This window comes from Notechis scutatus, chromosome 4, assembly GCF_049901735.1.
Source record: "Notechis scutatus isolate UNSWTSFEM ecotype Mainland chromosome 4, rNotScu1.2, whole genome shotgun sequence".
NCBI classification, from domain to species: domain Eukaryota; kingdom Metazoa; phylum Chordata; class Lepidosauria; order Squamata; family Elapidae; genus Notechis; species Notechis scutatus.
This window is the reverse complement of record NC_142012.1, coordinates 48,761,458-48,773,883: the sequence shown is the minus strand read 5'-3', so window position 1 is coordinate 48,773,883 and position 12,426 is coordinate 48,761,458. Positions and strand designations below refer to the sequence as shown.

Here is a 12,426-nt window from a genome sequence, read left to right as displayed (position 1 = left end):
GATTGATACTATTGTGATAACCAGTTAAGGCCAAATCCAGCAAAAATTCAGGTATGTGCCTTCCATCTTCGCAATAAGCAGGCTTCTAGGAAGCTGCATATTATATGGAAAAGGACATTATTGGAGCACTGCTACAGCCATAAATATTTAAGGCTCGCTCTAGATAGGCCCTAACATATAAGCAGCACTGCACCAACACTGAATTGAAGATCAGTGAATGAAAAAAAACATCCTCTATAAATAAATAAATATATCCTGAGCTCTACCTGGAGTGCCAAACCAAGGATTCTTCTGACAACAGCTTTAGCCTTTTGCTATTCGGCAAGCAAATACATTTGCCCAGTCTGATATAAATCAGTACTTGATGGGAAAGTAGATGTTGCTCTGAATGAAGCTAGCAGAATTATTACCGGATACCTTAAAACTACTCCTCTAGATAAGATCTACCACCTAGCCAGCATTGCACCACACCTTCTGTTTGCAGAGAAGCAGCATCATACAGAGACAGGCTTAAATCATTTATATCTAGACAACACCCTCTCTACGCCTACAACCAGTTCATCAGAAATTAAAATCTAGGAAAAGTTTCCTTACATCAACGGAAGACTTCAAAAGTTTAAAAGCAGAGAAGACCTATGGAAAGCTACAAAGAACCAACACTGGAACAAATCAATGGAGCAGCCAAGTCTGGTAAAAGTTGGGAAGTATGGAAATTGTTGAATAGATTGCACACAGGCACAACTAGATCCAGAGACACTCTGAAAATAATGGGATTATCCAGGATTCTTCCCTTTGCAATTGTGGTAACATGCAGACAACAACAAATATGTGTATTATCCTTTGTGTCTTGATCAGTGCACACTTGATCAGGCAGTACAACACAACACAATTAATGTTACTAGTTTCTGGGCAAAATCTGTTTAACCTGTAGATATCTTAATCTTGTATTTTATCTTCTAAATGCTATGTCGTATAGTAATTTTAATTATGATGGTTATGATACAAGTAAACAAACAAAAGTTGAAAGTGTTGAAATTGAATGGAGCTAAAATGTTTTGAGGCTTTTGATTGCAATCTAAAAATGTGGGGGCGGGGGTTAAATTTGAAGCCATGGGTAACATTACTATTTAATATTCTATTTCATTTTATAACCTTCATAATTACATTGCATAGGAGATCATTCAACTTGTGATTTCTGTACTTCTAGATATAAGCTTAATGTCACTTTCCATTTAAGAACTACTAGTACTTCTTCTTCCTCTTCCTCTTCCTCTTCTTCTTTTTCTTCTTCTTCTTCTTCTTTCTTCTTCCCCTCCTTCTCCTTTACCATACTGAATGTCAAGAGAAATGCAAAGTTCTGGCTGTTACTCTTCTGGTGACCTCAATCATTGTTAATTTATGTTGTTGTAGTATGTCTTTGATGTTGTCTCTCCGTTTTCTTCTGTGTCTGCCTTGTGTTCTTTGAACTTCTCTTTTTTTATATGCTTTGTATGTATGGAATCCCATGACATCCTCTCCAGGTGAGCAAACCACCTTGCTGGTTTTGTATGTAGTTTAGGATTGATTCTATTCCAATTTTTTCTCCTATGGTCTCATTTCTGATTTTCTCAAAATTTCATTTCCATGGTGACTAAGTTTTGCTTTATCCATTTAAGAACTTGAGTTTTAAAATACTTCATCTGACTGGGTTTTAAAGAGAAGCTATTTATCTGTCATATAGAATCATACCAAATGATTGTGAGCTTTTTATCTGATCACACTTAAAATGCTATGCAACTGCCCCGTTTAGCAGGTAGATTCAAAAATCCCATGTATAAGCACATTTTCCCTTATGGCAGGGGAAAACCCATAATGTGTCTATATAGTCTAGGCTGCATTGTTCACTGTTTTTGTAATGGTCATTAAGCAAATATGTTAGTCATAAAATGAAAGTGGTGGTTGTGAAGTGAATCCATTGTTTGTTGTAAGGTGGGTTTTGACAGAAGTAAACACTGGTTTCTGGTAAAAAGCATAATAAACCACAATCACATGACTGCAAATCTCGGTAAATGTGGGCTGTTGCTGAATGTTCAAAATGACCAGGGGACAGATCTTGGAACTTTGAAACTGTGTCATAGGTTCCATTTTTGGAGTCTATTGTAACTTCTAGTAGTCACTAAGCGACATAAGTCAAGGACTACATGTGTTCACTTGATCTATGTGCTGAAACATACTTGTTTATCATTCAGAGTTATTTAAAATAATTTATAGAATAGAATAGAATTCTTTATTTGCCAAGTGTGGTTGGACACACAAGGAATTTGTCTTGGAGCAAATACTCAGTATACATAAAAGAAAAGATACACAAGAATCATAAGGTACAACACTTATAGTCATAGGGTACAATAAGCAATCAAATCATACTAGGAAACAGTCAATATAAATAGAATAGAATAGAATACTTTATTGGCCAAGTGTGATTGGACACACAAGGAATATGTCTTGGTGTAAATACTCTCAGTATACATAAAAGAAAAGATACATTCATTAAGAATCAAGAATCATAATGTAGAACACTTAATGATAGTCATAGGGTACAATCAACAATCAAATCATACTAGGAAACAGTCAATATAAATCGTAAGGATACAAGTGACAAAGTTACAGTCATACAGTTACAAGTGGGAGGGGATGGGTGATAAGGAGTGATGAGGAGATTAACAGTAATAGTAGTGCAGACTTTAGTTGAACAGTGTTGAGGGAATTATTTGTTTAGCAGAGTGATGGCTTTCAGGAAAAAACTGTTCCTGTATCTAGTTGTTCTGGTTTGTAGTGCTTTATAGCATCGTTTTGAGGGAAGGAGTTGAAGCACTTTATGTCCAGGATGTGAGGGGTCTGTAAATATTTTGAGAGCCCTCTTTTTGACTCGTGCAGTATACAGGTCCTCGATTGAAGGCAGGTTGGTAGTAATTGTTTTTTCTGCAGTCCTAATTATCCCCTGAAAACTGTGTCTGTTGGGTTGCAGAACCAAACCAGACAGTTATAGAGGTGCAGATGATACTCAATAATTCCTCTGTAGAACTGTATCAGCAGTTCCTTGGGCAGTTTGAGCTTTCTGAGTTGGCGCAGAAAGAATTGTTGTGCTTTTTTGATGACAATTTTGATGTTAGGTGTCCATTTTAGGTCATGTGATATAGAACCTAGAAATTTGAAGGTCTCTACTGTTGATACTGTGTTGTCTAGTATTGTAAGAGGTGGTAGTATGGGAGGATTTCTTCTAAAGTCTACCACCATTTCTACAGTTTTGAGTGTGTTCAGTTCCAAATAGGGGTGGGATTCAAAAAATTTAACAACCAGTTCTGTAGGCGTGGCGGGCATGGCTTGGTTGTCATGTGACTGGTTGGACATGGCTTGGTGGTCATGTTATTGGCTGGGCGTGGCCAACTCAATATCATTCACATTGAGGCACGCATCTCCTCGCCTGGCCTCTCATGACTGGGGATGCTGCAACAGTCGTAAGTGTGAAAAATGGTCATAAGTCACTTTTTTCAGTGCCATTGTAACTTTAAATGGTCATTCCACACAAGCAAAGTACCAGCAAAGGAAGGGGGGGAAACTCCAGAGAAGTTCCTGAGACAGTCCTGCCAAGAATGTAATAAGGGTTAACAGAGAGGCAGTTTCTGTAAGCAACACCAGAATGTTTCCTTCCTGCCTTCCTTACAGGATTAGGCCAGTAATTTCTTCTAACAACCGAACTGTTTCTCCGAACTGTTTAGAATGTTAACAACCGGTTCTAGCGAATAAGTATGAACTGGTAGAATCCCACCCCTAGTTCCGGTTATACCATGAGGCAAGTTGTAGATTTATACATTTATGCCAGTTATTTAGTTATATGTTTTCATGTGTCTCTTTATTCTTTTAAGCATGCACCAAGATAATCATGGATACATCTGCCTGCTTATTCAGGGAGCTACAAAAGAAGATGCTGGTTGGTACACTGTATCAGCAAAAAATGAAGCTGGGATTGTTTCCTGCACAGCAAGACTGGATGTCTATAGTAAGATGCTATATGAATGTTGATAGTATTTGGAAGAATTGTCCCAAACCTATAGCTATTCCTTATGTAATAACAATGTTAGAGTCAGGTTTGTTGACTTTTAGATCAAACCCCGCTTATAAAGCATAACCATTCTTTTTAATATAACCATAATTGGTTCAAGCCTCTGAAAACAGCCTTCCTCGCGTTCTGGTGCATATATTCTAAATGTAGATTTGAAGAGTCCATGCCATGTCAGTGAGGTAATCATTATCATCCCCATCTAATTGTATTTCTTCGCAGGGATTTGCAGTCAGTCCATGTTCAACATTGCCATCATGTTGTGTGTGAAAAGATCTTTTGATCTTTAATTGCTGAGATAAAAAAAAGTCATTTATACTGTTACCAAGCAGAATAAGGACAAAAAGAGCAAGAAAATGATACAAAAACAAGGCAGGGAATATAGATAAAGTTGGAGATTTAAGAGTGGTAACGGGGGGGAGAAAAAAAGAGGATGGGGATATAGTGAAACCTGCTGCTACTGCAGATCTAAAAGAGTACACTGCATGATTATCAGAGAGCAAACCAACATTTATATATTTTTTTCTGTCTATAAAAATGTTTTAGAAAAGGCTGGTATAGAATAAGTCATGTTTTAGGTGAAATAATCCTTTGTCATTATTGTAACGTTAAAAAGTTTTATGTTGTTATTCTTACCTGAATTTGTTAAGATCACATTCCTCTTCTTTTATTTAGAAGTTCCACTGAAACTTGGTAGTCTTCTAGCATCTTTATAGAAATCAGTGGCATAGGAGAGTCCTGGGTCAAAGGAATACTTGTTCTTAACTTTTCTGTGTGTCGGTGTGTACAGTGATAGTTTATTTTAAACACTCTGCCAGTTAGAAATTAATCTGGATAAAGCCAAAGTCAGCTTCATATACTTTCAGGAGTTTATATTGTTTTTGACATCCATTATCTTTAGAAATCAGCATAAAATAACCAACTGAATATGTGTCAGGATTCTGGCAGTTACTCCAATTAAATCATGAGTCTCGAGCCACAGTCCCAAAACGTCAAAGGATTTACTGGAAATCAATATGTCGGCATGACCTGGGTGTAGCCGACTCTGAGACATGTAATTCACTGTCACCCTTGACCCTGCTTTTCCTCCCACTCCTCTGGGTGCATCATAATTCAATTCTCCAACGAAACACGTCCATAGCCAAGAGTCATCAATCATGCTCTCCAATTAGATTTTTGTGCGGCAGAAGCTTCAGTCATCTAATCCGTCTTTGAAGAAAATATGAATGGGAAGTACTTTCGATTCCACACTGCCACCTGCTCTTTGAAACTCCCCCTCTCTTTCTGTTGACAACTATAAAACATGTATAGAAAATGTTTTATGAGTTGACATTATGAAGCAAAGAAGGGGAACAGATCTCACTGTGAAAGAGCACAAAAAATCAATTTATGATAGTGACTGAATGTAAGGCAGCACATCTCCCTACACTTCTTATATTAACAAAACATCTCCAGTGGATTTGGTAACTTGATTTTCTGGTTGATAATTGCTATATGAATACATCTTCAGCAATTTGATTTTAGATAGTTTTGTGATAATTCTTTAATTAAATTGAATGATTGGTCCTTTTCCCCTCAAAGAAGGTGAAGTGGCTCAGTAATTGTCTCCATTTTTGTGTTTTGAGGCATTGGTAAATTGTTTCCCTTTTTCTCTTTTTTCCAGCTCAGTGGCAACAACAGTCCCAAACCACTAAGCCAAAGAAAGTGCGTCCCTCAGCCAGCCGGTATGCAGCACTTTCTGGCCAAGGACTAGACATCAAAGCTGCATTTCAGCCAGAAGCAAACCCAGGACATCTGACGTTGCAGTCTGGATTGGTAGAAAGTGATGATCTTTAAGTATTAAGTACCAGATATACCATTTCCTTTCCAATTGAAAACACTGAATGCCATTGTATGGATCAATGATAATCTACGCCACCGTATGCAAGACAGACACCTCTGTGTGCAAAAGAATCCAGCCACATCTGTTTTGTTCAGTATAACAAATTAAGAGTCTGTAGAGAGAAATGCAATCTGCATATACAAATCACCTTCACTATAACCATTTCTAATTACATTGTAGATAATACTGTTTTGAATCATCCTATTCACAAATTGAGTGAAATTTTGCAATAAATATGCTGCACACTTATCGCTAAGTGCCTTTGCAGTTTGTAAGTGCTATTAATGTATAAAGAATAGAAGTACACTAAAATGTATTAGGAGTGCATTATAATGATATTCAGATGTGCAATACTGAATGAGTAAAGCAAGATGGAAAAGGGAAAGAGATAAGTGATGTTTTTGTGTTTATAATTGACTTTCTAGTCTCAAAGGAAATAGGATATGTTAGTTTTGCCTTAATTGCATTTGGGTAGGTAAGGTGATCTTATATCAGAAGGCTTTTGACTTTTGCCTGTGGATGTGGTGCTTAGATTCATGTTACTTTTATAACAGAGATAAAAGGCAAATGTCAGACCCTCCACAAAAAATGATATGTGAGCTTTTTAAATGCTCAGTGCTTCAAAAAGCCTCAGTACTTTTTAAAATAATATTGAAAGATCTGATTGAGTAGAATATGTGATAGAAAGGAAGATAATTAGGAGTATAGAGTAAGTGGAAAATGGGTTGAGTTTGTAATAAGGGTTTAAATAATTTGCATACCATAGAGATTAGATAAGTAAGTGTTGGGGAATACAAGGAAATGTTATTACATTTTAAGCACTGCTTGCATGTATACTTGAGGTTACATTTTTGTGTTCTTGATTACTGCAGTATAAATAGGAATGTGGCTGGGACCTTGTGAAGAACTGAAAATTGTTAACCAGCGAGAAACCTAACTGGTTGTTTTTTTTCCAGTTAATGGATTTCACTTAGATTATATTAAGCAATTTTGATTCAAAATGAATTCAACTGAGAGAGAGTAGAAGGTTATTTCAGTTAGATCTGCTGAAAATAAATTTAGTCCAATGGTACAATAGTACTCTGCTACAAAGGAAAACACTGTATTCCTTATATGAAGCATGTTTATAGTACTTTATTTATAATTAAAAATCTGAATCTTTTTCTCAACTCAGTTATTCAAATACATACTTTTTCATAAAAATAGGGGGAAAAAAGTTTTGTAATATGCCATGCCATTTAATTTGCATTAACTGCTATTTCTGTATTGCTTTTGCCCTTCATTATTAAGTACACTATTCAGATTTTTAGTGGCTAATAAAATCTTCTGTCACAAAAGATAGTTACTTTTCTATGATAGCTTGTGCAGGTAGTAACACTTCAGCAATAGGATCTAGGCCAGGGGTGTCCAACCTTGGCAACTTTAAGACTTGTGGACTTCAACTCCCAGAATTCCTCAGCCAGCAAAGCTGGCTGAGGAATTCTGGGAGTTGAAGTCCACAAGTCTTAAAGTTGCCAAGGTTGGACACCCCTGGCCTAGGCAATTGAATCCTTGCCCAATTGTCAATGTGACTTGTTTAGCTTAATTACTATTTTTTAGCTTAACTAGTGGCAATTTGCTTCTTTTTATTTGTATTTATAAATCTGTAAAAGCATACTGTTTTGGATTGTTGAGTTAGTATCATAAGGGTTTGACATCAATAAATATTACACAAATTTAAGAAAAATGTATTTTTTTGGTTAAAATGCTAATAATTCTTAATGAGACCTCAAAAGAATAAAACAGCGTACTAGAGTGTTGTTTCATGGAACTTGGTAAGATTTGCTTCTAGGTTGTAGTTTTAAGATCGTATTGCAGGTAGTCCTTGTTTAATGACCACATTGGGACCAGCAACTAATCATTAAGTGAAGCACTAAGTCCATGAAACATCAGTATTTTATTATTTTACTAGCTGATAACCCAGCGTTGCCTGGATATTTTTTTATCCCAATCCTGTATTAGACAGGAAAATCCTGTAGTCGGAACTCACACTGTTGTACTGTCTGTCAGGCAATTCTTCTATTCCTCCACAAGAGAAAGCTCTGTGAAGCCATTACCATGGCAGAAGCACTTTTTTAAATCAAGTTTTTTATTTTATTCTACATACACACATCAAATGCATGAACAGTGTGGCACCTGGGTATCATACATTTTGGTGCAAATAAAAATAACAATCATATCTCTTACATTCATCAAACTTATATAGTTCTAATGTTAATATACATATTTGTATTAAATTATCATCTTTCATTATTTAATTCAATGTTCCAGTATATTCTTCTAATGCCAATCACAATAGTGTTTAAACATGCATGATAATTTCATTATTCAATTTCTAATCCTCCCTCTAATTATTGCTTCTATCTCGTTATATAAAAATGTGTGTATTAATAATCCCCCTCAAAAATAAAAACATTGATCATATTTGTTACATTCATCAGTTATGTAATTCTAGCATTAATACACATTTGTATTAAATTATAGTCTTCCATTTTTTAATTATTCAATGTTCCAGTATATTCTTCTAATGCCAATCACAGTATTGTTTACACATATATAATAATTCCATATCTTTTTGCCTTTTGGTACTGTCCATGGGGTTTTCATGGCAAAGATACTGGAGTGGGTTGCCATTTCCTTCTCCAGTGGATCACATTTTGTCAGAACTCTCTGCGGAGAAGAGCCTAATGCTGGGAAAGATTGAGGGCCACAGAAGAAGGGGACGACAGAGAATGAGGTGGATGGATGGAGTCACTGAAGCAGTCGGCGTCAGCTTAAATGGATTCCAGAAGATAGACGACAGGAAGGCCTGGAGGAACATTGTCCATGGGGTTGCAATGGATCAGACATAACTTCACAACAAACAAACCAGGCTTCTTTTGGTAGACATCCTCCTTTAGTTATATCACGTGCAACAGCCTCAGCTCTTGAAAACTGAATGTGTGATTATGCTCCTGCAGACCAGAGTACACGAACACAAACTGGCTGTCCGGTGCAAGGAACAGCGCTCTCAGATCTGAGCACATATACAGGAGCAGAATCATACATTTTCCAGCAGTTTTCCAACAGCAATTCTATCAATAGGCATATCAAACTACCACTGGCCTACCAAACATTGAGGCACCAGGAAAGACCCTGCAGGAGGAGCAGAGACCACTTTCCATCAGGGAGCAGGGATCAATAGCACCCCCCACACCTGGGCATGTGGATTCATCCTATGAAGGCACAGCCAGCCCTGTTCAAATACAGAAGAACCTGGCAGAGCTGCCCCAAGTTATAACAGACAGGAATAATGAAGAACAAGCCTGGCCGACCACAAGGTCACAACCAAAGCAACAAATTGCAATAGCTGGCAGGTTAACATCACTTCTTACAGATAAGCACCCCAGGCTGGGTCTGGTAAGGGAGGAAACCACAAGAGATAACCCTCCTTTGACTAACATGACTGAAGCAAAAACAACAGGGTTAATTATGGGTGGGAGGCGGTTGAAAGGGCCTATTACGAGCAAGGCTAAACTGATTAATGATATATAAAGGCATAGATCTCTGTAATGGTAGCTTAATACTCTTTATGATGTCCACAAAGGCTGACGAAAGCTTAGTAAGTACAATAAATATAATCTTTTAGTTCCAGAGATCTGTTTCTTCTTTTATATACTATATAGATAGAATAGATAGAAGATGATTTCAGGTTTCTTTTGCTTCACAGATCTGCAAAGATAGTAAATATGAGGAGGGATTATAAAGTTATTTTTTAAAACATTACCATAACTGCAAATGGTCACTGAACAATCTATCTCTAAACAAAGACTACCTATATATACTTCTTAATCACTTCTATTGAAGATCATTTCCTCTGATATTTCCTTTAACAAGTTATAAGAACAAGTAGGAGTTCTAATTTAAAAATACATTTGCAATGACAAGACTTCAGTATCACATTTTATATTTGTGCATGTGGGAAAAGGGGGCTCTTTCTATTCTAGGCAAAGATAAAGCAAAGAACTAATACAGATTCTAGCACAGTAAGCACTGTGTAAACACTGAAAATAAGTTACAAAAGACATTTTTCATATTAGTATGCCATTTTCTACCTCGACTGACACTTGAAACTGTTTTATACTGATTCAGAGGCTTGGCCTGTTTATGAAGGCTATTCTGACTTGTAGCTACTGTAGAGTCCCAGATGAAGAACTACTTTCTAATATTTAATGTTTGGACCCTTTACTGGTTAAACAGTTCCACCACTGATTTGATGTTTGTGATAACTTAAGACAACCATGCCTTAGGCTTAAATGAACATTCTACATAACAATATTTTTTTTTTTTTTTTTTTTGTGTTTTTTTTTTTGGTTTTTTTTTTTTTTTTTTTGGTGTGTGGTGGTTTTTTTGTTTTTTTTTTTTTTTTGGTTTTTTTTTTTGTTTTTTTTTTTTGGGTTTTTGGTTTTTTTTTTTTTTTTTTTTTTTTTTTTGGGTTTTTTTGGGGGGGGTTTTTTTTTTTTTTTTTTTGTTTTTTTTGGGTTTTTTGGAGCTAAATAGCAGAACATATGTTTGACATGCACATCATATCATCAGTGAGCCTACTATATGGAAAATACATCAGATTATAATAATCATGCAAAAGAGAAAAAATCATTGAGAATAAAATGCTTATATGAATTGACTGAATAATGTCCAACAATATTTTTGCATTGTCTGTATGAAGGTTCTAACAACAGAACCAATTCCTGTATTTTAAATCATTTTCATATCTAAAAACTTTCAAAATGGTATTGAAGGTTATTAATGCTATTCTTATGATGTGACAATAGGATGTAGTGTATCTTGGATGGATTCAGTGTTGCAGGAAAATCTGTAAGCTATAATTAGATTTTACCTTTTAGATTTTAAAAAAATTCTTCACACATTCCAAACTCTTTCAACCTGGACATTATAATCTCTTTAGATGGCTTAGATAATAATTGAAACAAATAAACTACCGAACTGCAGCTGGACATTATCTTTCCACTGCTGATTTCATTGTTTCATTTTATACAATTTACCTAGAGGCTTCTCCCTGCATGTATGACAAAACCCTGTCCCCAAAAACAGCAGAAGTGTGCTTCAAATGAATACTGCAGACAAAAATTATCTAGTTGGGAGAGTTAAAAATATACAATTATGCTTAGGTCAAACACAATACCACTTAACTGCTAATGCAAAAAAGAAGTAAGTTGGAATCAATGGCCATTGTTCTCCCCACATTTTTCATAACAAAAATAAACTTATTAATTAAGCCCTAAATGAGGAAGGGCCTCTCTTTAGGCTGATGACAACTTTCACGATTTTGAAGCACTTTGTAGGCACTCAAAAAAAAAATCTATCTTGGAAATATTCAGCTAATTAAAAAGGGAATTCATTAAAGATGTAACTAGTCAGAAATTATAAGAAAGCAAGCAAGCAAGGTTATTTCTACCCATATCACCTAGTTTCTAGGAATATATAGGGTGCAAATATATTCATAATATAGATGCTAAATGCTGATAAGTTATAGCATGGCAGTATTATTTTTTCAATTGAGTGTAGTTGCTACAGGAAAACATGCTAATAGGCACAAGAATGTATCTGATCATTACTGTCTACGGAGAGAGTTGGACTATTATGGCTATCTGGTCACGGATTCCTTTTCTTAAGAAATTGAATTGGATTCTGGGTTTGATTTTTTTTAATCCTGCTTTTAATTTTGATGACTTCAAGGTGGCATTTGTAATTAACGTTGCTGCTCTTATTTTGTGTCCAATAACACTCCTTAATGGTGTATTGGGCTGATAATGTGACTGGCTCAGTTGCCTCTGAAGATGCCAGTCACGGTTTGCAGTAAAAGGTCAGAAAATCTGTTGCTTAGCCTAATGCTATCCAGATTGAATTTATGTTATAACAGAATGATTAAACTTTTGCTAGTTTTCCACTGTTAGTTTAGTTTATCTAAAACTAAAAATAGTTGGAGAATTAGAGCATTCAAGTTTAAAATTCATTATTTTAAAAAACTTTTTTAAAAATTACAAATTTTAAGAATCCCACAAATCCCACATATATACCTTATATCCTGGTCCATTCAAGCTACATGAAATGAAAACACGTGCTGAAGACCAGAGTGGTGGGGCAATCCTGCAGTCTCCCTACCAAACCAGTGTCGTGGCTGCTGGCTCCTGTCTCCATGCATTAAAGTGTCTGAGCAGCAGCGGGAAAAGCACGGAGCGGACCTCCTGAGCCGCAGGAAGCAGCTGCCAGCAATGCCCTTAGGCGAAGAGGTGGTGACGGGGAGGCTCGACAGATAAATCGATTTCCCCTTTTCTTGCCAGGCTCCCAATGGAGCAGCGACTGGGTGGGTGTGGGCGGGGTCAACTAGGGGTGATTTTAATCAGGCAAA

At 36.2% G+C, this 12,426-nt stretch overlaps 1 protein-coding gene and 1 long non-coding RNA gene across 5 annotated transcripts in view; one reads left to right on the top strand and one right to left on the bottom strand.

Moving 5' to 3' along the window:
• Window positions 1-7,317, top strand: part of PALLD (palladin, cytoskeletal associated protein) — a 183,848-nt gene extending 176,531 nt beyond the window's left edge. For all 4 annotated transcript variants that reach the window (XM_087963345.1, XM_087963347.1, XM_087963346.1 and 1 more), the window contains 2 exons: window positions 3,903-4,036; window positions 5,760-7,317. In XM_087963345.1, the coding sequence (XP_087819471.1) occupies window positions 3,903-4,036; window positions 5,760-5,932 (307 nt within the window). In that variant the 3' untranslated portion in view covers window positions 5,933-7,317. The remainder of the gene's footprint in view (window positions 1-3,902; window positions 4,037-5,759) is intronic.
• LOC148130731 (uncharacterized) lies at window positions 3,601-4,804 on the bottom strand. The gene is made up of 2 exons (XR_015749257.1): window positions 4,733-4,804; window positions 3,601-4,389 (listed from the first exon to the last, which is right to left on the bottom strand). It is a non-coding gene; the product is annotated as an uncharacterized LOC148130731 (long non-coding RNA).
• Window positions 7,318-12,426: the final 5,109 nt, after the last annotated feature.